At 43.9% G+C, this 21,468-nt stretch overlaps 1 protein-coding gene across 1 annotated transcript; it reads right to left on the reverse strand.

Moving 5' to 3' along the window:
* Positions 1-3,587: 3,587 nt before the first annotated feature.
* LOC111961018 (uncharacterized) lies at positions 3,588-21,142 on the reverse strand. The gene is made up of 4 exons (XM_024140085.2): positions 21,102-21,142; positions 19,596-20,714; positions 6,455-10,338; positions 3,588-5,527 (listed from the first exon to the last, which is right to left on the reverse strand). Exons 1-4 carry the CDS (start codon positions 21,140-21,142, stop codon positions 4,815-4,817), a joined length of 5,757 nt encoding a protein of 1,918 aa, XP_023995853.2. The 3' UTR covers positions 3,588-4,814.
* Between the last annotated feature and the right edge of the window lie 326 nt (positions 21,143-21,468).

Below are 21,468 nucleotides of genomic sequence, written 5' to 3' on the forward strand. Positions count from 1 at the left end.
GCAGGCGAAAGACTTCTACGAAACCGCTTTCCAACAATACTTTCACACAGTAACCTTACATACCATAGATAATAAGGTATTTTATAATATATTACTTCAGGAACTCTATACATCTTTTCCACAGATTAAAATTGTTCCATTTTAATCCATAAAAAAGTGGTGTTTCRTTTCAGAACACTATGTGGCAGTATTGTACCAACAGAACAGGCTTTTCCAAGGCCCACTGATATTAATTTTATTTCAATCCCTTTCGTGCAATTTTCACAATTTCCTCCATGCCATGGATGAGGCATGCATTGACATCAATCCAGACCTATGCTATTGTTCAAAAGTTTTAGAACCTCTATTCATTCAAGGGTTTTTCTTTATTTGTACTATTTTCTACATTGTAGAATAATAGTGAAGACATCAAAACTATGATTTTAGATTTTTCAAATAGCCACCCTTTGCCTTGATGACAGCTTTGCACACTCTCAACCAGCTTCACCTGGAATGCTTTTCCAACAGTCTTGAAGGAGTTCGCACATATGCTGAGCACTTGTTGGCTGGTTTTCCTTCACTCTGCAGTCCAACTCATCCCAAACCATCTCAATTTGATTGWGGTCGGGGGATTGTACAGACCAGATCATCTGATGCAGCACTACATCACTCTCCTTCTTGGTAAAATAGCCCATACACAGCCTGGAGGTGTGTTATGTCATTGTCCTGTTGAAAAACAAATGATAGTCCCACTAAGCCCAAACCAGATGGGATGGCGTATCGCTGCAGAATGCTTTGGTAACCATGCTGGTCAAGTGTGCCTTGAATTCTAAATAAATCACAGACAGTGTCACCAAAAAAGCACCCCCACACCATAACACCTCCTCCTCCATGCTTTACGGTGGAAAATACACATGCGGAGATCAGCAGTTCACCYACACCGCGTCTCACAAAGACACGGCGGTTACAACCAAAAATCTACAAATTGGACTCCAGACCAAAGGACACATTTCCACTGGTCTAATATCCATTGCTCGTGTTTCTTGGTCCAAGCAAGTCTCTTCTTATTATTGGTGTCCTTTAGTAGAGGTTTCTTTRMAGCAATTCGACCATGAAGGCCTGATTCACAGTCTCCTCTGAACAGTTGATGTTGAGATGTGTCTGTTACTTGAACTCTGTGAAGCATTTATTTGGGCTGCAATTTCTGAGGCTGGTAACTCGAATGAACTTATCCTCTGCAGCAGAGATAATTCTGGGTCTTCCATTTCTGTGGCAGTCCTCATGAGAGCCAGTTTCATCATAGCGCTTGATGGTTTTTGCGACTGCACTTGAAGAAACTTTAAAAGTTACTGACATTTTTCCGTATTAACTGACCTTCATGTCTTAAAGTAATGATGGACTGTTGTTTCTCTTTGCTTATTTGAGCTGTTCTTGCCATAATATGGACTTGGTCTTTTACCAAATAGGGATATCTTCTGTATACCCCCTACCTTGTCACAACACAACTGATTGGCTCAAATGCATTAAGAAGGAAAGAAATTCCACAAATTAACTTTTACAAAGGCACAGCTGTTAATTGAAATGCATTCCAGGTGACTACCTCATGAAGCTGGTTGAGAGAATGCCAAAAGTGTGCAAAGCTGTCATCAAGGCAAAGGGTGGCTATTTGAAGAATCTCAAATATAAAATATATTTTGATTTGTTTAACACTTTTTGGTTACAACATGATTCCATATGTGTTATTTCATAGTTTTGATGTCTTTACTGTTTCTCTACAATGTAGAAAATTGTAAAATAAAGAAAAACCCTGGAATGAGGAGGTGTTCTAAAACTTTTGACCGGTAGTGTATTGTCAGGCTTATATTCACCATGCCAAAACGTTTTTTCCCCATGTGGATTAACAATGACGACATTTACTGGGATGTCAATGAGAACCTTTGGGCAAATGTTCAAGACATCCTAGATGCAAACTAGTCCATGTTAAATGTTATGTTTCTTTAATTAATTTAATTTGTTTAATTTGATTACAGTACACCTAAACTCAGCAAAAAAATAAACGTCCTCTCACTGTCAACTGTGTTTATTTTCAGCAAACTTAACATGTGTAAATATTTGTATGAACATAACAAGATTCAACAACTGAGACATAAACTGAACAAGTTCCACAGACATGTGACTAACAGAAATTTAATAATGTGTCCCTGAACAAAGGGGRGGTCAAAATCAAAAGTAACAGTCAGTATCTGGTGTGGCCACCAGCTGCATGAAGTACTGCAGTGCATMTCTTCCTTATGGACTGCACCATACTTGCCAGTTCTTGCTGTGAGATGTTACCCCACTCTTACACCACGGCACCTGCAAGTTCACAAACATTTCTGGGGGGAATGGCCCTAGCCCTCAACCTCCGATCCAACAGGTCCCAGACGTGCTCAATGGGATTGAGATCCGGGCTCTTCGCTGGCCATGGCAGAACAAAGACATTCCTGTCTTGCAGGAAATCACGCACAGAACGAGCAGTATGACTGGTGGCATTGTCATGCTGGAGGGTCATGTCAGGATGAGCCTGCAGGAAGGGTACCACATGAGGGAGGAAGATGTCTTCCCTGTAACGCACAGCGTTGAGATTGCCTGCAATGACAACAAGCTCTGTCCGATGATGCTGTGACACACCGCCCCAGACCATGATGGACCCTCCACCTCCAAATCGATCCCGCTCCAGAGTACAGGCCTCGGTGTAACGCTCATTCCTTCAACGGTAAACGCGAATCCGACCATCACCCCTGGTGAGACAAAACCGAGACTCGTCAGTGAAGAGCACTTTTTACTAGTCCTGTCTGGTCCAGCGACGGTGGGTTTGTGCCCATAGGCGATGTTGTTGCCGGTGATGTCTGGTGAGGACCTGCCTTACAACAGGCCTACAAGCCCTCAGTCCAGCCTCTCTGAGCACTGATGGAGGGATTGTGCGTTCCTGGTGTAACTCGGAAAGTTGTTGTTGCCATTCTGTACCTGTCCCGCAGGTGTGATGTTCGGATGTACCGATCCTGTGCAGGTGTTGTTACACGTGGTTTGCCACTGCGAGGACGATCAGCTGTCCATCCTGTTTCCCTGTAGTGCTGTCTTAGGCGTCTCAGTACGGACATTGCAATTTATTGCCCTGGCCACATCTGCAGTCCTCATGCCTCCTTGCAGCATGCCTAAGGCACGTTCACGCAGATGAGCAATACCCTGGGCATTTTTCTTTTGGTGTTTTTCAGAGTCAGTAGAAAGGCCTCTTTAGTGTCCTAAGTTTTCAGAACTGTGACCYTAATTACCTACCGTCTGTAAGCTGTTTGTGTCTTAACGACCGTTCCACAGGTGCATGTTCATTAATTGTTTATGGTTCATTGAACAAGCATGGGAAACAGTGTTTAAAGCCTTTACAATGAAGATCTGTGAAGTTATTTGGATTATTACGAATTATGTTTAAAAGACAGGGTTCTGAAAAAAAGAGTTTATGTTGTAATTGTATCTGAATAAAATATAAATTTTTTGCATCAATGATTTTGACCTTTGATCACACATTGGATAGAAATTATGGAAATTCAATTTTTTTTGTCAATTGTGATGGGTTGTAAGGACTGTCGCTCTCCTCATCCTCAGACGAGGAGAGGAGAGAAGGATCATCAGACCAAAATGCAGCTTCAGGGAAATAAGCCATCTTTTATTTTATAACAGGAAAAAAACTGATGATGATGGCGACACGAAAACAAACACTTTAACAAACTTACAAAATAAAAAAACGACGTAGAACGAAACCTGAACATAAACTCACATACTAAAACGTAAACTCACGGACAGGAACGTTACATCAAAACACACGAACAGCCAAACAGTCCCGAATGTGAAAATACATCGACAACACGAAGACATCACAGGAGACAATCACCCACAAACAAACAGTGAGAACACCCTACCTAAATATGACTCTTAATTAGAGGAGAACGCAAAACACCTGCCTCTAATTAAGAGCCATACCAGGCAACCACAACCAACATAGAAACAGATAACATAGACTGCCCACCCAAAACACATGCCCTGACCTAAACACATACAAAAACAACATAAAACAGGTCAGGACCGTTACATGGGTAGTGCAAGTGTATTACCTAATGCTAAAACAGTGTAACGTACTGTAATTTACAGTACTGTAGCATATTACATTCAGAGGGCAATTTTGGACCATGTATCTTGCATATTTTGCTATTTAATTAACTGGTTGTTAAAACAACTAAATTGAGAAGATATCATTATGTTGTGTTTTGGTGATTAAATCAATGTTATCATGGTATTTCACTGTAAACTTATATGTTGGATCAATGGTTGTGTGGTGAAAGATGTCTCCAAACAAAATGAATGCACAGTAAAAGGTTTTGAATAAAATACTTGCTGTGTTATATGTGTTAGCAGTTTGGAGTTTTGTTCTAAGATTTTAGAAAATTTACCACATACTTGAGAAAATAGCACCAAAGCGATTGAAAAAAAAACTGTGTCAAGMAATCAAGAAGATGTAGGGGTTGACCCACTATAATATTTCAAAGAGTAAATAAGATACAATATATTCAAACTGCTTGTTAAACAACAGCCACTATAAACACCCAAAATATGAAACAGCAGTACAATCTGAATGTCTGCATTTGCACATTAATAAACAGTGCTCCTACCAAAAAAAATACATATTTTTCCTGTTTTTGTCACGGACCCATTGWAAAATTGCTGAGGCCTTATAGGGTTTCCCAGCCCCCCTGTTTGACAATTGCAACAGCTGAGTACGCCAAACGAAGAGCCAGCCGTCTAGCTCACTTTGCATAGCCTCTCGGCCTGATCATCATTCTGACAGTCTTGAAAGATTGTCTGTCATTTGTTGGGTAGTACTCTGTAGATATATTATGCCACGTCCCCCAGTAGATCCCGTTCCTCACCCCTTTGTACTTTCCCACATAATATATCCCGTTGAGATTGGCAGCCATGCAGGCATCAAACCACCAGCCTGAGTCGTAGTAGGCCCCACAGTTCCCTGAAGGGTAGCGGTCATAGTCCCTGTCAGGAGTCGTAAAGAACCTGTTGTTGTGGTTGTAACTCTTGCTGAATTGAAGTGCATCTCCCGCCGTGCCTGAGTACCCACCCACAGACAGGCGGTACCGCAGCCGTTCGCCAGCCACACGGAAGAGCCTGTACTCTGCGTACTCCCTCACTCTGTTAAAGTCTTCCAGCTCCACCCTGAGGACCATCTCCCTGTGTCGGGTCAGGAGATGGATCTGGTCATTGCCCAGCCAGAACTCCCCAGCCCTCATGTTACCGAAGCCCGTCCGGTATTCAGCCCATGTCCTGTTGAAGTTCACACTGCCGTCCTGACGGAGCTGAATGACGGTCCACCCTCCGKCATGAGACTCCATGTCACAGAACACTGCGATGGTCACATTCTTAGGGTCAGGGATCACTTGGTAGACCCCACTGTTCCTCTCCCCCTTGACCATGTGGTCAGAGCAGTCTCTGGGTGCCATGGTAACTGCTGAGTGGAAGGATAGTGGAATGAGAAAATTAGAGTAGTCTGTCATCCTTTCTGAAAAAAAGGTGCTTTGGCGCGTAACACAAACACAAATGTTCTTACTGYAGGCCTTTCTTACTGTAGGACTTACTGTAGGCCTATGTTCGGTCATTTCCTGCAGTCAATGACCGAACGTGCCCTATTTGGCCTCATGGGTGGAATGTTATTAAWATWTTTTTTTAAACAGACAAAAATGCTGTGTTTCTATGTCAAAAAGTGTTGTTATATTTCAGTCTTCTGTGATGTATATACAGTGTAATATTGGAATGCAAACTCAAAAGTGAATACATTTCAACTCTATATCTGACATGGTACAGGTGTCTTATTTTTTWAAAGCCCATAACCATGTGTGTGAGGTGTATACCTTTGTTTAATGTTTTCACTGGTCTTTGAAGGGTCAACCAGGAGTAGAAAGAACAAAATGGTAAACAAGGAAAACACCAATCATATTTAACAGCCCTTGTTATTCAAAAGGTATTGAATACCTTTCCAATGAGTGTCAATAGAAGTTTATAATTTATCTTAACCACTGAGGATAGCAATAGGGTTTTCGTAGACAGTATTCTGAATTTTTAATCGCTATATCTGTATAGCAGGATTCTATATAGTTTACACATTTAAAAAAATCTTACTATGAATAAGTCAGCACATTTTGTTTCTACTATAGCCTACCTGGTAACAAATGGTACATAATATGGCTTGATATGGCTTCATTCAGTGAACCCTTAAGAAAGATTGACTTTCAGTTTATTTGTATTTTTACAGGAACAGTGCACATGAATCAACGTTAAGTTCAAACTAAACTGTATGTATTCATCAACTGCAATGTAATTATCATAATCCATTTAAATAGCAGACAATAGCAGGTAAAGTAAAATGTATTTATCTTACCTCCTGGTGAAATCTGTGCAGGGTTTTGAGGCTGGTTCCCTGTTCTGTCAGTCTTGCTGCCTACCTGGTCCTTCTCCGTGAGCAGGACCTTTGGGTGCCCTCCTTGTAAAACCTTTGGCCCTCCACTTGTGTCCTTTGTGTCATTCAGACTAGCAGATACCCGGCTGGTCTTCACACGAAGTTCTCTCACACTGGGGGTGGAAGACTCAGGTATTGGGCTGGGGGTAGAGGACTCAGGGTTGGTGGTAGTTGGACTATGGTTAGAGTTGGCCAATGGGATGGGTTTAGTAGTGGAAGTTTCGGGGCTAGGGTTTATGCTAGTCTGTTGGCTTGAGCTGGTCTTACATTTTAGACTGGCGATAGTAGTGGTAATTGTGCCAGGGCTAGTGGTTGTTTTCCGGCTACTGTTAAAGATGTTTTTTGAGCTAGAGCTGAAGGTAGTTTGTTGGTTAGGTCTTGTAGTTCTTGAGCCAGGGTTTGCGGTCATTTGTGGGCTGGGGTGAGTCATGGTCCTTTGGCTTGAGGTACTAGATGTCTTGGGGCTAGGTGTGGGGGAAGTGGTCCTTTGACCTTGGGTGGTGGTTTTGGGCTTTTGGTCTGGTTTGGGTTTTAGGCCAGGTTTGGGCTTAATGCTAAGTCTGGTGATTGTTGAGCTGGGTTCAGGATGTTGTGCAGAATTTGTCTCTGGACTGATGCTGGTACTGGGGGTCCTTGAGCTGAGGCTAGTGAAGCTGGTCATTGAGCTGGGGCTAGTGGTGGTTTTGGTTTGGTTTAGTTTGATGATGCTTGACCTGAAAGAGCCTGTCCGGATCCTTGAACTGGTGATCTTTGAGCTAGAGCTAGTGGTGGTTGCTGGAGATTGACTTGGTGTGGTTCTGCTGAGACTGCCTGGACTGGGGRTAAAGCTAATCCCTGTGCTGGAGCTGGTAGTCCTGGAGCTTGGACTGGTGGTCTTTGGGGTGAGGCTAGTGTTGGTGTCTGGAGTTGAGCCAGGTCTGAAGGAGCTGGTTGGACTGGGTGCTCTGGGCTTAAAGGCAGGTTTGAGCTTTGGTTTGGGTCTGGGTTCTGGAATAGTTATTGTGCCTGGTTTGGGCTTTAAGCCGGGTCTGCGAGTCCACCWGGACCCAATTCTGGAGCTTGGACGGGTGATCCTTGAGCTAGGTCTAGCGGAGGTAGYATTTCCTGGAGTTGGGGTACTGCTACTGCTGAGGTTGGCCCCAGGGCTGGAACTAGTGGTCTTGTAACTTGGGTTAGTTATCTTTGGGGTGGTGCCTGGAGAGTGGCCCGGTGTGGTGCTACTTTTGCTTGTCGTCATGGTCTGTCGACTGTGGCTTCTGATCCCAGGTCTGAGGCTAGTGGTGGGGGTTAAAGTTGCACCAGTTATGTTACTGGTCTTTGGATTGAAGCTGGTTGGGCTGGGTGGTCTGGGCTTTAAGATGGGCTTTGATTGTGGTCCAGGTTTAGTCCTTAAGCCTGGAATAGGCTTTGGGCCTGGTTTGGGCTGTAGTTCAGGTTTTAGGCTGGGTTTGGGCTGTGGGTCAGGTCTGGGCTGTAGGCCAGGTCTGGGCTTAATCCTAGGYCTGGTAGTTGTTGTGTTGGGTTCAGGGTTTTGGACAGATGTCGTCTCAGGGCTGGAGCTGGTACTAGTGGACCTTGAGCTGAGAGAAGTGAAGCCAGTCCTTGGGCTGGGGCTTGTGGTGGTTGTTGTTTCTGGAGTTGAACTTGAGCTGGAAGAGCTGGCCTGAATGCTTGAACTGATGGTCTGTGGGCTAAGGTTAATGGTGGTGGCTGAAGGAGAACCAGTTCTGGGATTGGCCTCTGGAATGGAGCTGGAGGAGCCAGTTGGACTTGATGGTCTGAGCTTCAGGAGAGGCTTTGGTTTTGGTCCAGGTTTAGGTCTGGGGCCWGGAATAGGCCTTGTGCCTGGTTTTGGCTTTAGGCCAGGTCTGGGGGTCCACCGGGACCCAATTCTGGAGCTTGGACTGGTGGTCCTTGGGCTAGGTCTAGCGGTGGTTGTAGTTCCTGGAGTTGAGCTACTGCTACTGCTGGCCACAGGACTGGAACTAGTGGTCCTGTAGCTTGGGCTGGTAATTTTTGAGCTAGGACTAGTGGTGGTGGCTGAAGAGTGTCCCGGCATGGTGCTGATTTGGCTGGTACTTGTCTTAGTGGACTGTAGACTGGGTCTTGTAAAGCTGATTGCAGGGCTAAGGCTACAAGTAGTGTTTGAAGTTGAGCCAGTTCTGAGAGTGGTCTTAGAGTTGAAGCTGGAGGAGCTGGTTGGGCTGGGTGGTCTGGGCTTAAGTCTGGGTCTGATGGCCTGTTTAGCWTGGTTGGGCTTGTGCTTCTGGACAGGTCTGTTTCTTGGGCTAGTAGTCCTTTTTGATGAGCTGGTGGTTGTTTGGTTTGTGCTTGTTGTGATACTTGGGCTGGTTCTGGCAGTCCTGTAGCTGGTGCCTGAACTTGGGGTTGTGATGGGGTCAGACCTGGTGGTTCCCTGGTGAGGTAAAGAGGAGATGGTCCTTTGACTGGAGCTTTTGTTAAGGCTTGAGCTTGTGCTGGAGATGGAGGAAGATCTGGGGCTAGAGGTTGAGCTGGAGGAAGGACTTGAAATATATCCATGGCTGGTGTCTGAGTTAGATCCTGGGCTGGGATTGGTGGCAGGTCTAGATATGGAGTTTGATGTTTGATCTGGTCCTGAGGAGTCAGGTCTGGGGATTGAGTCATGTTTAAAACCAGTGCTTGGGCTAGGTGAGGTCGTGTCCTGATCATCTGTCATCACCGGCCCTATGCTGTCTCTCTGCACACTTTGGACAGTTTTTTCTACCTCTTTCTCTATCTTCTTCCCGGTCTCTTCTTGATCACTTTCTTTCTTTTCTTGATCACTCTCATTCTTTATCTCCTTCCCTTGCCAAGGATGTTGACTCTGCCTCTCCTTCTCTATCTTCCCCTCCCTCTCCCTCTCTATCACCACCTGATGTTCTTCCTTCTCCTGGATCTCTTCTCTATTTCCCCTCCCTCTCTCTTCCTCTTTCTCTCTATCCCCCTTACGCTTTCTCTCAGTCTCCAGCTCCTTCTTCCTTACCTTATCCCCCTGACTCTCCTTCTCAGTTTGCATCTTTGTTTCCCATAACCTCTCTCTTTCATTTTCACTCCCCCTGTCTATCTCACCCCCTCTCCCCCTCTCCCCTTCTAAAATGCTCTCTTTCTCCCTCTCTATCTCCCATTCCCTGTTTTCCTCCCTATCGGTCTCCTTTTCCCTTTCCCATTCGCTCTCACACCCTTTCTCCCGTTCTCTCTTTCTCTCCTCTACAATATTCCTCTCATTCTCCATGGCCCTTTCTTCCACTCCGTCTCTCTCTTCCACAATTTTTCTCTCTCTGTTTCTTGCCCCCTCTCTGTCCTTCTCCATCTTCCTTTCTCTGCCCCCTTGTCTCTCTGACTTCTTTTCCCCCTCTTTCTCCTTCTCCMTCTCTCTGTCTCCCAATCTCACCTTCTCCTTCTCTTCTTTCTCCTTCTCCCTCTTTCTGTTCCCCAGCCTCTCTCTCTCTCTCTCCCTCTGGCTCATCTTGCACTCCATGCAGGCTCTCTTCAGCTGCTCCACAGTCTCCTTTAGCCTTTGCACCTCCTTCACYGTCCTCTCCAACTCCCTGAGCTGCCAGGGCAGCATGATGTCCAGCGGAGGCAAGATAAATCGGTAGGGGCATGCTTCCTCTTCTATCCCCTCTCCCCCACACTTCCCTGCAGGCTTTAGAGTTACTAGGCAGCTCCCAGATTCTGTACCCCACTGGAAGGTTCCCTCGCTGGGGTTTGCATAGTTCCCAGGGGTCATGGAGATGGCCAGCAGGGCTCCGCACACGTAAAGCACAGCTAACCTCATCGCTATCCTGAGTTATAAGAATGACGAGAGGGTGAGAGGGTGAAAGCCCCACCTCGGTGTGTGGGAAGCTGTGACAGAGAGAGGGAGGGAGGAAAGGAGGGGAATAAGGAGGAGGGGGCTGAGGAACTTCTTAAGAGTGGTGTCTGCATATGTGAGAGGGATGGAGAAAGAGAGAGAGAAAAACGGAATGGACATGAGGGATAAAGAATTGGGCGTCCACTTCAAGGGGGTATCCATGTCTGTGAGAGAGACAGGAAAGGAGAAGGGAAATAGTTTTGGGGGATTAAAGTAGTCTTTGGTTGCTTCAGCATGTCACCAAACAAACAGGTGCAGAGCTAAATCGGTCCTAAAAAGAACARGGCACGGAAAATCTTTAAAAGCGAAAGGCATTAATACAGCATATTGTAATCCTATTATTATTTTCCACATTATCTTTAACGTAATCAAAACATCTAATGAGGGCCATTCACAACGCATTCTCACTCCATGCTGTAATGATAAGCACACATTGTTTTCTTTCCTTGTATATCACTTCTGTGAATATGCATGTGTGACAGTTGCTTTGGCTGGCATTTACCCATGCTTCCTGACAATAGGGCTGACACACATGTGAATGACAGATGAGACAGGTCCAAATATACATTTAAAGCACAACCTTGTCAGATCCTGGGCTGTAGACAAATGTTTGTTGCATTACTGTTCATAAATACTGTATCTCATATCTTTCTCTCTTCGGTTCTTTCTGGCTTCGGTTCTCTCAGGCTTCAAAGAAATAGCAGGCAAGAATTGATCTTCACATATTTATCCCAGAGGGTTTGTGGTTGCTAAATACAGTGTATGGGTAATGATTTGTCTTAGTTAGAAGAATTGTAGGCCAATTATACACATTCTATTCATGGAAATAACAGAGTTTTATTGCTTTTGGAATGTGAAATACAATACTGTACTTTAGATTTTTGTTTAAAAATGAATATGGAAAAACAATACATTTTGGGCCGGTTTCCTGGTCCCAGATTAAGCCAATTTCTGAAGATTCAATATTGAGCTTTATAGTCCAGGAGTAGGTTTTACCTGGACCTGAGAGGCTGGCCCGTTGGGTAGAGTTTCACCACATTTAAAGTCCCAGTTTATCCCCTGGTGACAACACAACAATTACTTTGTATCTCCCTCTTTGACCTTCCTTGACCTCTGCTCTGCTATTTGATGCTGGAGAGTATGCTTCTCAGATGTGTTTCAGCAAAGACAACCAGAAGTTGTATTTTCCTTTTGTTTGACAAGGACAGTGTGATGGTGTAGAGAGAGACATTGAGGGATGTAGGGAAAAGAGAAGGAGCATCTGAGGATATCTCAGGCTCATGCGTCAAATGATAGTGATAAATTAAAGGCTTAAAAAACATACTTTTTTGGTGGTGTCACTATTTCTTGCCATGTAATCGACCTCCAATCCTATTTATCACKTATTATAGTGATTGAATGCAGCAACAGGATTTTAACCATAGCACTACAGCACACTCCTTCCTGCAGTGGTGTAAAATACTTAAGTAAAAATACTTTAAAGTACTACTTAAGTCGTTTTTTGGGTATCTGTAGTTTCCTTAACTAATTATATTTTTGACTACTTTTACTTTTACTTCTCTACATTCCTAAAGAAAATAATGTACGTTTTACTCCATACATTTTCCTGACACTCAAAAGTACTCGTTACATTTTGAATTCTTAACAGGACAGGACAATGGTTCAATTCACGCACTTACATTTACATTTACATTTAAGTCATTTAGCAGACGCTCTTATCCAGAGCGACTTACAAGTTGTTATCTAGGAGAACATCCCTGGTCATTCCTACTGCCTCTGATCTGGCAGACTCACTAAACACACATGCTTGGTTTGTAAATTATGTCTGAGTGTTAGATTGTGCCCCTGGCTATACATAAATAAAACTAAAACAAGACAATGGTGCTGTCTGGTTTGCTTAATATAAGACATTTGAAATGATTTATATTTTTACTTTGATACTTAACTATATTTTAGCAATTACATTTACTTTCGATACTTAAGTATATGTAAAACCAAATACTTTGAGACTTTTACTAAAGTTGTATTTTACTGGGTGACTTTCACGTTCACTTGAGTCATTTTCTATTAAGGTATCTTTACTTTTATGACATTTGGGTACTTTTTCCACCACTGCCTTCCTGTTCCATAAAGGTTTACTCCTCTTCACTGATGCTGTAGTACATTTCAAATAAACAACTATACATAAAAGGGATGCTTGGCCGCGTTCTTTCTTTCAAAGTGGCCATGACAAGGACACAAACCAGGACCAGTTATCCTGCCACCACTTAGCTGAAAAGCTAAAAGCAAATCCAGCCGTCTCTCAAGGATTGGTGTGAGAGAACTGTTTACACTCTAGCCATCTTTTCTCAAGAGGACCACAATGGAAATAAGTCCAAGACTTTATTGTGTGTTCTCCTCGATGATTTTACTCATGTAGATGTATCGCTTTTTCTAGTTTTATGTGTGCTTGTTTTTTTATAATGGTTGAATTAATAAACAAAGCCGTACGTACTAACCCTAATCACTTGACTGATGGGTATTCATTTAACAACCAAGAACAGACTATTTATAACACAACCTGGTATAAACTCACAATGCCTACGTAGTTGAAGAATGAAGTTGTCCCGAGACCCTAGACTAGACTCCTCACCCAATGGCTCAGGTTAGGATTTTGGTAAGAGAAGGCTGATCTTCTAGATCTGTGCCTAAGGGCGATTTCTACCCAGAGCGATAGCACTACACTGCACAGCCAATTTCCTTTATCATKTTTTATATCCAAGCCATTAATACCCTCTGCTGTGGCTGTAGCCATGTATGGTCAGGAGGTGTTTTTCATCTTCAGGGTGCCCTCTCTGAACACAGTGTTTTGAATTCCCCTGGTAAGCTGGCTTGGCCCACTCTCTGTCCTGGGTTGTGTAAGCACTACGCAGCACTGTAGTTTTTCCATAAACCGGCTAAAATAAACATCTGACCATCAGTGAGGCTTCGCTGCCTAGACTAGACTAATAGATCAGGCCTCCTGGCAGGCCTCTCCATCTCTATCCACTCTGGGCAGAGAAGTGACGGTCGTCTGGCCTGTATGTCCGTCTGTGTGTAAGTGCCCTATTCCTGACTGAGCTGAAGTCACATATCTGTCTGTGACGCCATGCCACTTCCCTGTAATGCCATACTTCCTGGTAGGCCACTCCAACTCTATAGAGAGAAGTGGCAGTTATGCCGGCTCTATGCTTAAGTTTTTTTCCTTAGCAAACCAACCAGAGTCTCATCTGTCTGTGACACCATGCCAGTCCCCTGTAATGCAGCACTTGATCTGTGGATCTGATAGCATAAACACAGTAATATAATGAAGTATTAGGCATGACAAGTCACCTGTCATTGCCATGAGGTTATGTTCAGTCTAGAAACTGTAGTTGAGGCTGATCAGCTGAGTTCTGGCTAGATAGGACAAGGTGAGGTTAAGTACTGACAGAAGCTGTCAAATAATTACTATACTAGTATCCACAAAACACACACACATACACACAACCAGTAATAATGAATTCATATCTTCCCCAGCCTCTGTCACAGTCAAACCTTTGTACGTACTGTAACTGATAGATTCCTGCTCGTCGGTGTGAAAGTTTTCCAATTATTCATTGGTCAGTGGCCAGATTTTTTTTTCCAATGAGAAAGCGAGGACCTAGAGTCCACATCTGGGCTGGATTTCCTACACAGCATCAAAAACAGATTTTTGTTTCCATTTCCAAGAGCCTGGACCTCATTAAGACCCTTAAGACCTTCTCAGATTCCCTGAGTCGATGCAGGGTTTCGAAAACGTGCTTTAAAGAAGGAGTGGGTTGTTTGGTTCTAACACCTCTCACCCAGGGGAGTCTGGTGGGCTTCAAGGTACGACTGGATTGGACTGACTCAACCACCCACACAATCTTTATAAAACAAAGTTTATATTTTTCAGGGTTGGGTCAATTCCATTTCAATATCAGTAAATTCAGGAAGTACACTGAAATTCCAATTCCAAATCTGTTTAAATACTTAAACAATTTGGAAAATTTGGAATTGAAATTGGAAATTGGTTTACTTCTGAATTGACTTGAATTTAAATGGATATAACCCTAACCCTGATATTCTTCACCTGAAGGAGATGTGGTGTACTGGAAAACAGTGTGTTTGTACCTTTATGTTTACCAGCAAATTTACAACGGGACATTCTATATTTATAATCCTCATTGTGTGTCCTGGGGGACCACTGTATAACTGTATAACTGTTATTGTTCAACTGTGCATGTCTCCATTTAGTTTCATAGTGCATGCAGGGCCGTAACCAGGATTTGAGTTTGAAGCTCATTTACTGCATTTCTATACAATTAAAAAAACTTTTAAATGGTATTTAGAGAACAGCAAAAACAAGAAGAAAATGACCCCAGACATTATCACCTTGGCTGCTGTAGGCTTATTCACCTCAGTCTATCTACAAACACATAGCCTATTAGCTATACAATTGTAATGTTATACCTCTGGAAGGGGGAAAACATGATAAATTATTAACACTAACACGTAGCATCAGCGTTGAAACTAAAACATTTTATATTTTTAGAACTGTATTTTTTGCCTTTTGATTGCATTTTAATGTAGGCCTATAGGGAAGATATGCGATGTGGAGATGTTCATATTGAAACACATGTCCTTTTTCAAAAGTTCCTAATAAGTTCCTAATTTTAAAGTTCTGATAAGATTAGTACATATTGTCTTGGGGGACCCCACACATCTGCTTGCTTCATCTCTCTCTCTCTCTCTGTCTCTCTCTCTCTCTCGGTCTTCTTTGCTTCCTCCTGCATGCATTGCAGCCTGCCTCAGCCTCACCCCTCAGTGCTACATCTCTGGCTGTCTCAGTAGCCTACTCTCTGTAAAGTAACATTATTATGAGAACTTTCTAGTGTATTTTTTGCTCCTGCTGAGGTAGGCKCCGTTTAATGTTCACTTCTTCCTTCATCCTTCTAGCTGGCTAAGTAATACTAGCCAGAGACCCCTTCAACGTTGCTGCAATAGAAGTCTCTGTCGGCAGCTAGCCACCTGATTGACTGACATATCTGACATAAGCAACTATTTACAAGTTGTGCACTCTCAGAGTCATTTTTTGTTTGTTTGGGGGATGTCTGTAGACGCTGCAGGTGGTCGTGGGACAGTTTATAAATTGCTTTTTTGTCCAGCATCTTTTACACGTCTCAGGCTCTCGGCCTGTGCCGCGAGAGGGTGGAGTTAGCTGAGAGAGTGGCGAATGTTCTGCTAGTAGAAGTCTTCACAGGTCCACCCAAACGCAAATACCCGAGACCCGACCCGGGACCCGAGCGGACCRAAAATTCTAACTTTTTCCTCGGGTCCGGGTCAGGTCCTGTTTGATTGTTATCAGGTCTCTGGTCTATGTAACTACAGCTGAGAGACCAAAGCGGACCTGAATGGACCCAACCACGGCTCTGCATAGCCTATAACATATTTATTTTATGATGAATTTATTGACTTATAGAAGGCCAAGCCAACATATCTGTTCAGAAGAGCAACTTGGCTGATAAATATGATATTTTTGTTACTCAGGTCCAATCGGGTCTGGTCTAGACCTGAACCCATTGGGATATGGGTCGGGTCTAGGTCTGATTGTCGTCGGGTCCATTTGGGTTCGGGTCTGATTGTTCTCAGGTCCGGGTTTCCTTTAAAAAAATTGTATCGGGTCCGTTCGGATCCTGGTCTGATTGTTCTCGGGTCCGTTCGGGTCCAGGTCCATCTTTTTGGACCCGAGAAGACCTCTAGCTGCTAGGGCTAGGCAAATCTGGGAGGGAAATCCGGGGGACGCAGGTGAACATTACGAACAAACCACTGTTTGTGATTTCACTCGATCACAAAGAGGCAGCTAGGCGTGATTATTTACTCAGTCAGAGCAASAATATAAGCGTTCTGAGCTTTGATCAGCGCTGGGAGCAATATTTAGATGTTGACCCGTAATATATTTTCTTTCTTGTGTACAAAATATATATTATATATATATAAACTTCAGGACCCTGTCTTTCAAAGATAATTCGTAAAAATCCAAATAACTTCACGGATCTTCATTGTAAAGTGTTTAAACACTGTTTCCCATGCTTGTTCAATGAACCGTAAACAATTCATGAACATGCACCTGTGGAACGGTTGTTAAGACACAAACAGCTTACAGACGGTAGGTAATTAAGGTCACAGTTCTGAAAACTTAGGACACTAAAGAGGCCTTTCTACTGACTCTGAAAAACACCAAAAGAAAGATGCCCAGGGTATTGCTCATCTGTGTGAACGTGCCTTAGGCATGCTGCAAGGAGGCATGAGGACTGCAGATGTGGCCAGGGCAATAAATTGCAATGTCCGTACTGTGAGACGCCTAAGACAGTGCTACAGGGAGACAGGACGGAGAGCTGATCGTCCTCGCAGTGGCAGACCACGTGTAACAACACCTGCACAGGATTGGTACATCCGAACATCACACCTGCGGGACAGGTACAGGACGGCAACAACAACTGCCCGAGTTACACCAGGAACGCACAATTCCTCCCTCGGTTTTGTCTCACCAGGGGTGATGGTCGGATTCGCGTTTTCGTCGAAGGAATTAGCGTTACACCGAGGCCTGTACTTTGGAGCGGGATTGATTTGGAAGTGGAGGGTCCGTAATGATCTGGGGCGGTGTGTCACAGCATCATCGGACTGAGCTTGTTGTCATTGCAGGCAATCTCAACGCTGTGCGTTACAGGGAAGACATCCTCCTCCCTCATGTGGTACCCTTCCTGCAGGCTTATCCTGACATGACCCTCCAGCATGACAATGCCACCAGCCATACTGCTCGTTCTGTGCGTGATTTCCTGCAAGACAGGAATGTCWTTGTTCTGCCATGGCCAGCGAAGAGCCCGGATCTCAATCCCATTGAGCACGCCTGGGACCTGTTGGATCGGAGGTTGAGGGCTAGGGCCATTCCCCMCAGAAATGTCCGGGAACTTGCAGGTGCCTTGGTGTAAGAGTGGGGTAACATCTCACAGCAAGAACTGGCAAATATGGTTCAGTCCTTGAGGAGGAGATGCACTGCAGTACTTACTGCAGCTGGTGGCCACACCAGATACTGACTGTTACTTTTGATTTTGACCCACCCTTTGTTCAGGGACACATTATTCCATTTCTGTTAGTCACATGTCTGTGGAACTTGTTCAGTTTATGTCTCAGTTGTTGAATCTTGTTATGTTCATASAAATATTTACACATGTTAAGTTTGCTGAAAATAAACACAGTTGACAGTGAGAGGACATTTATTTTTTTACTGAGTTTATATTTATATATCTTTTTTTATTYGAAAAAGGAGAGGAGAGGATGAAGACAGGATGAGGAAAGGAGGACACTTCAGACAATTGACACACACCCTTAAGACCTCTGATGGGTGTGTGGACGGAGAGTGTGTGTGAGGGTCAAAAGGGAGTTACTGACTCTTACTAKTGAGTCATCAACGTATCCATGGAAACCCACTCACTGAGTGTCATTTCTCTATCCAATATACACTCACAAATCATTTAGGGCCTGAGAAATAAACAAACTCTGTTGGAGTAATTCGCTGTCAGGATTTAACTATGCTGTGTTTTCTCTATTCTCTATTCTCCATTCTTTCTGATGGATTTTGAGCCCTATACAGAATTATTTAGATATGGTACAGTTTGCATATTTTCACTGTGTTTATTTGTTGATGTATGTTACTGCACATATAAGACAAACTTAACTTTTCCATATTAGAAGTGCATTACTGGAAACGTTTGAACACTGTTTATAGCACTTAGTTTTTTTGCCCTGTAACTGAGACACAARATATGTAATATAAATAATTAATAAATGTGAAGAAGAAAATTGCTGAAGTTGAGAGTAAACAGGCCTATTATTTTATTATCAAGGTTGTAAATGAATCTGAATCATGTTTTGGAATGACATCTCTCTCTTCCTCACACTATTTGGGTTTTTACTAGACCTATGAAAGGTTAAGGGTTGAGTAAGTTAGAATTTCGTCCAGAAATTTACCCAAATTTCTATGTAAATAGTTTATGATTAGTGAATGGTATAATGTAGTTATTTTGATAGATACTTCTCCCTATTATTACAAAGCTATTTCAGCAGTCACACTAGCTGTTTGATCCAAACAGATTCACAAATAATGGGAATTTGTCGCTCTATGCAGATGTTGCTTCCCTCGAGGCAACTATTGCTAGGCAACCCCCCTGCACTTAAGCCAGTGTGAGAGATTTGCTWGCAAACGTTTATGCTATGAAACTAAAGAAATACTTATTTGCTAGATTCATGATAGTGTTGTTAGACAAAGCAAGGAAAGTGAACTTCAAAACGTAATGTTGTTTTATTGTGATTTGCAACTTTTGTTGGTAAGTAATGAGTCTGCTAGCTTCTGAAATAACTTAATCATATTTTAAAGTGCACCTGATGTCACTCCCCAGCTAACATCAAATGTTCCCACAACTTTTGAGAAAATAATTTCAGACATGAGTTTTGAAAGTAGTTCTCACGAGCCAAAACGGATCCATGAAAATTGTACACAACTGTGTACTACGTCATCCATTTTTTTTMTTTTTAAATGTGTATGCAATTCATATGATATGTTATGAATTTGTAAGTGCTTAAGATCCCAGGCTGCATCTTTAAGAGTCTCATTAGGTCATTCCCWAACGTTTTCTTARGAATGTTCCAGTGATTTTCCAGAATGTGGTTACCATGTTCTGAGGATATTCAATATTAATAATCTAGACAGTGTCATTGGAATGTTGCAAGAACATTAATGTGTCCAGTTTTCTGAGGGTTAGGAGAATATTTCACCAACATCATGCCAAACATACACAGAACATGGTTGCCATGTTCTCAGAATGTAAGATATTAATGTTCTAGACTTTTCATGGGAGCGTTGTGTCTAAATTATGTTTAAAACATAGGACGTTTGAAGCTTAGAAATTAAGAGCATTGTACCAGTAAACAAAAGGTCGCTGGTTCATATCCCTGAGCCGATTAGGTGAAAAATCGTATCCCTTCTTGCTCCTGTAAGTCATTCTGGATAAGAATGTCTGCTAAATTATAAAAACTTCAAATGTATTCAAGACCCTGATTGGGCTTTGGAGGGGTTCCAGTGCGCTGGGACAGCACTGCCCCGACTCCTACTTTGGAGGGGTTATAGTGCGCTGGGACAGCACTGCCCCGACTCCTACTTTGGAGGCATCCACCTCGACGATGAAGGGGAGTGAGGGGTCGGGATGTGCCAGCACGGGAGCAGTGGTGAAGCGTGCATTCAGCGTCTCGAACGCCCTCTCCGCCTCCGCCGTCCGACGAAGCCGCTGGGGAYYTCCTCTCAGCAGGGAGGTAAGAGGCRCGACCACTGTGCTGAAGCCCCGGATGAACCTCCGGAAATAGTTGGTGAACCCCAGGAATCGCTGGACTGCTTTCACGGAGTTGGGGATGGGCCATGACTTGACTGCGCTGACACGTTGCTCCTCCATCTCCACTCCCTCTGTGGATATGAGGTAGCCCAAAAGGGACACGGACTGCTGGGAAAAAAATGTTTTTTCTAGTTTAACATATAGATTATGCTCCAACAGTCTTTCCAGCACAGACCTGACCAAAGAGACATGCTGGGTGCGGTCAGCAGAATAGACAAAAATGTAATCTATATCAACCACAACACCCCGTCCCAGCATGTCCCGAAACACTTTGTTAATAAAGGCCTGGAAGACTGAAGGAGCATTAGACATGCCAAAGGACATCACGAGATACTCGTGRTGCCCCGTGGTCGTGGAAAAGGCTGTTTTCCATTCGTCACCTGTACGAATGTGCACCAGATCGTAGGCACTCCTCAAGTCCAGTTTCGTGAAGTACTGTGCCCCGTGCATTTGTTTGATGATAGTCGGGATGAGGGGTAAAGGATAGCTGAACTTAACAGTGGCTTTATTCAGTGTTCGATAACCATTGCAGGTGCGCAGTCCCCCATCTTTCTTCTTAACAAAAAATAAGCTAGAGGAGGCTGGTGACATAGAGGGGCAGAGAAAACCGTGCTGGAGGCTCTCCTGTACGTAGGTCTCCATGGCCTCAGTCTCCGCATAGGAGAGGGGATAGACGTGTCCTCTCGGGAGGGCTGCGTCAGACAGCAGGTCAATGGCACAGTCCCAGGGGCGATGAGGAGGCAGGCGTGTAGCCTGGGTCTTAGAGAAAACCCGGTGCAGATCCTGGTATTCCTCCGKTAAATCCACTTGAGGGGTGTGGTCCGGACTTTCCACCGTAGTGGTGCTGACAGATCAGCGATCAACCCAGCAGTCTCCTCTTGGACCAATGAATTACAGGGTTATGCCAACTCAACCAGGGGAGACCTAAAACAATGGGGTGCGTGGGGCTGTCTATAATCAAAAAGGTGATCTGTTCTAAATGAGTGTCATGGGTCAGCAGAGAAAYGGGAGYAGTGATGTGATGTACGAGCCCTGTCCCTATTGGACGATTATCCAGGGCTTGAACCGGAATGAGTGACTGTAGGGGAACCAAAGGAATGCGTAATGCAGTGGCCAGATTGGTGGATAGAGGGCAGGTTGGGGAGAAATTACCCCTTTCTCCACAATAGGAGCAGAAACCCAGATTCCTCCTTCTCCTACGCGCTGCCTCGGGCAAACGTGCAGAGCCCACCTCCATCGGGACCACAGGAGGTTGTCCAACCGGATCGCCATACTGATGAGCTGGTCGAGTGACAGGTTGTCATCACGGCAGGCTAACTCTGTTTGTACATCCTCCCACAGTCCGCTGCGGAAAACAAAATGGTGACCAGAGCCGACTTGTTCCATCCGGTGGAGGCCAMSATGGTCCGGAACTCCAGGGCAAAACTAACACAATACGTAAACTGTAATACAATGCAAAGTAAACGTAGCATGAAAGCGGATACCACAGAGCACAGGTACTCACAAGAACAATGGAACCATAATCGACAAGGACAATGGGGAACAGAGAGCACAATTATACACATACTAATCAGGGGGAATAGGAACCAGGTGTGCGT

This window comes from Salvelinus sp. IW2-2015, linkage group LG4q.1:29 (genome assembly GCF_002910315.2).
Source record: "Salvelinus sp. IW2-2015 linkage group LG4q.1:29, ASM291031v2, whole genome shotgun sequence".
NCBI classification, from domain to species: Eukaryota; Metazoa; Chordata; class Actinopteri; order Salmoniformes; family Salmonidae; genus Salvelinus; species Salvelinus sp. IW2-2015.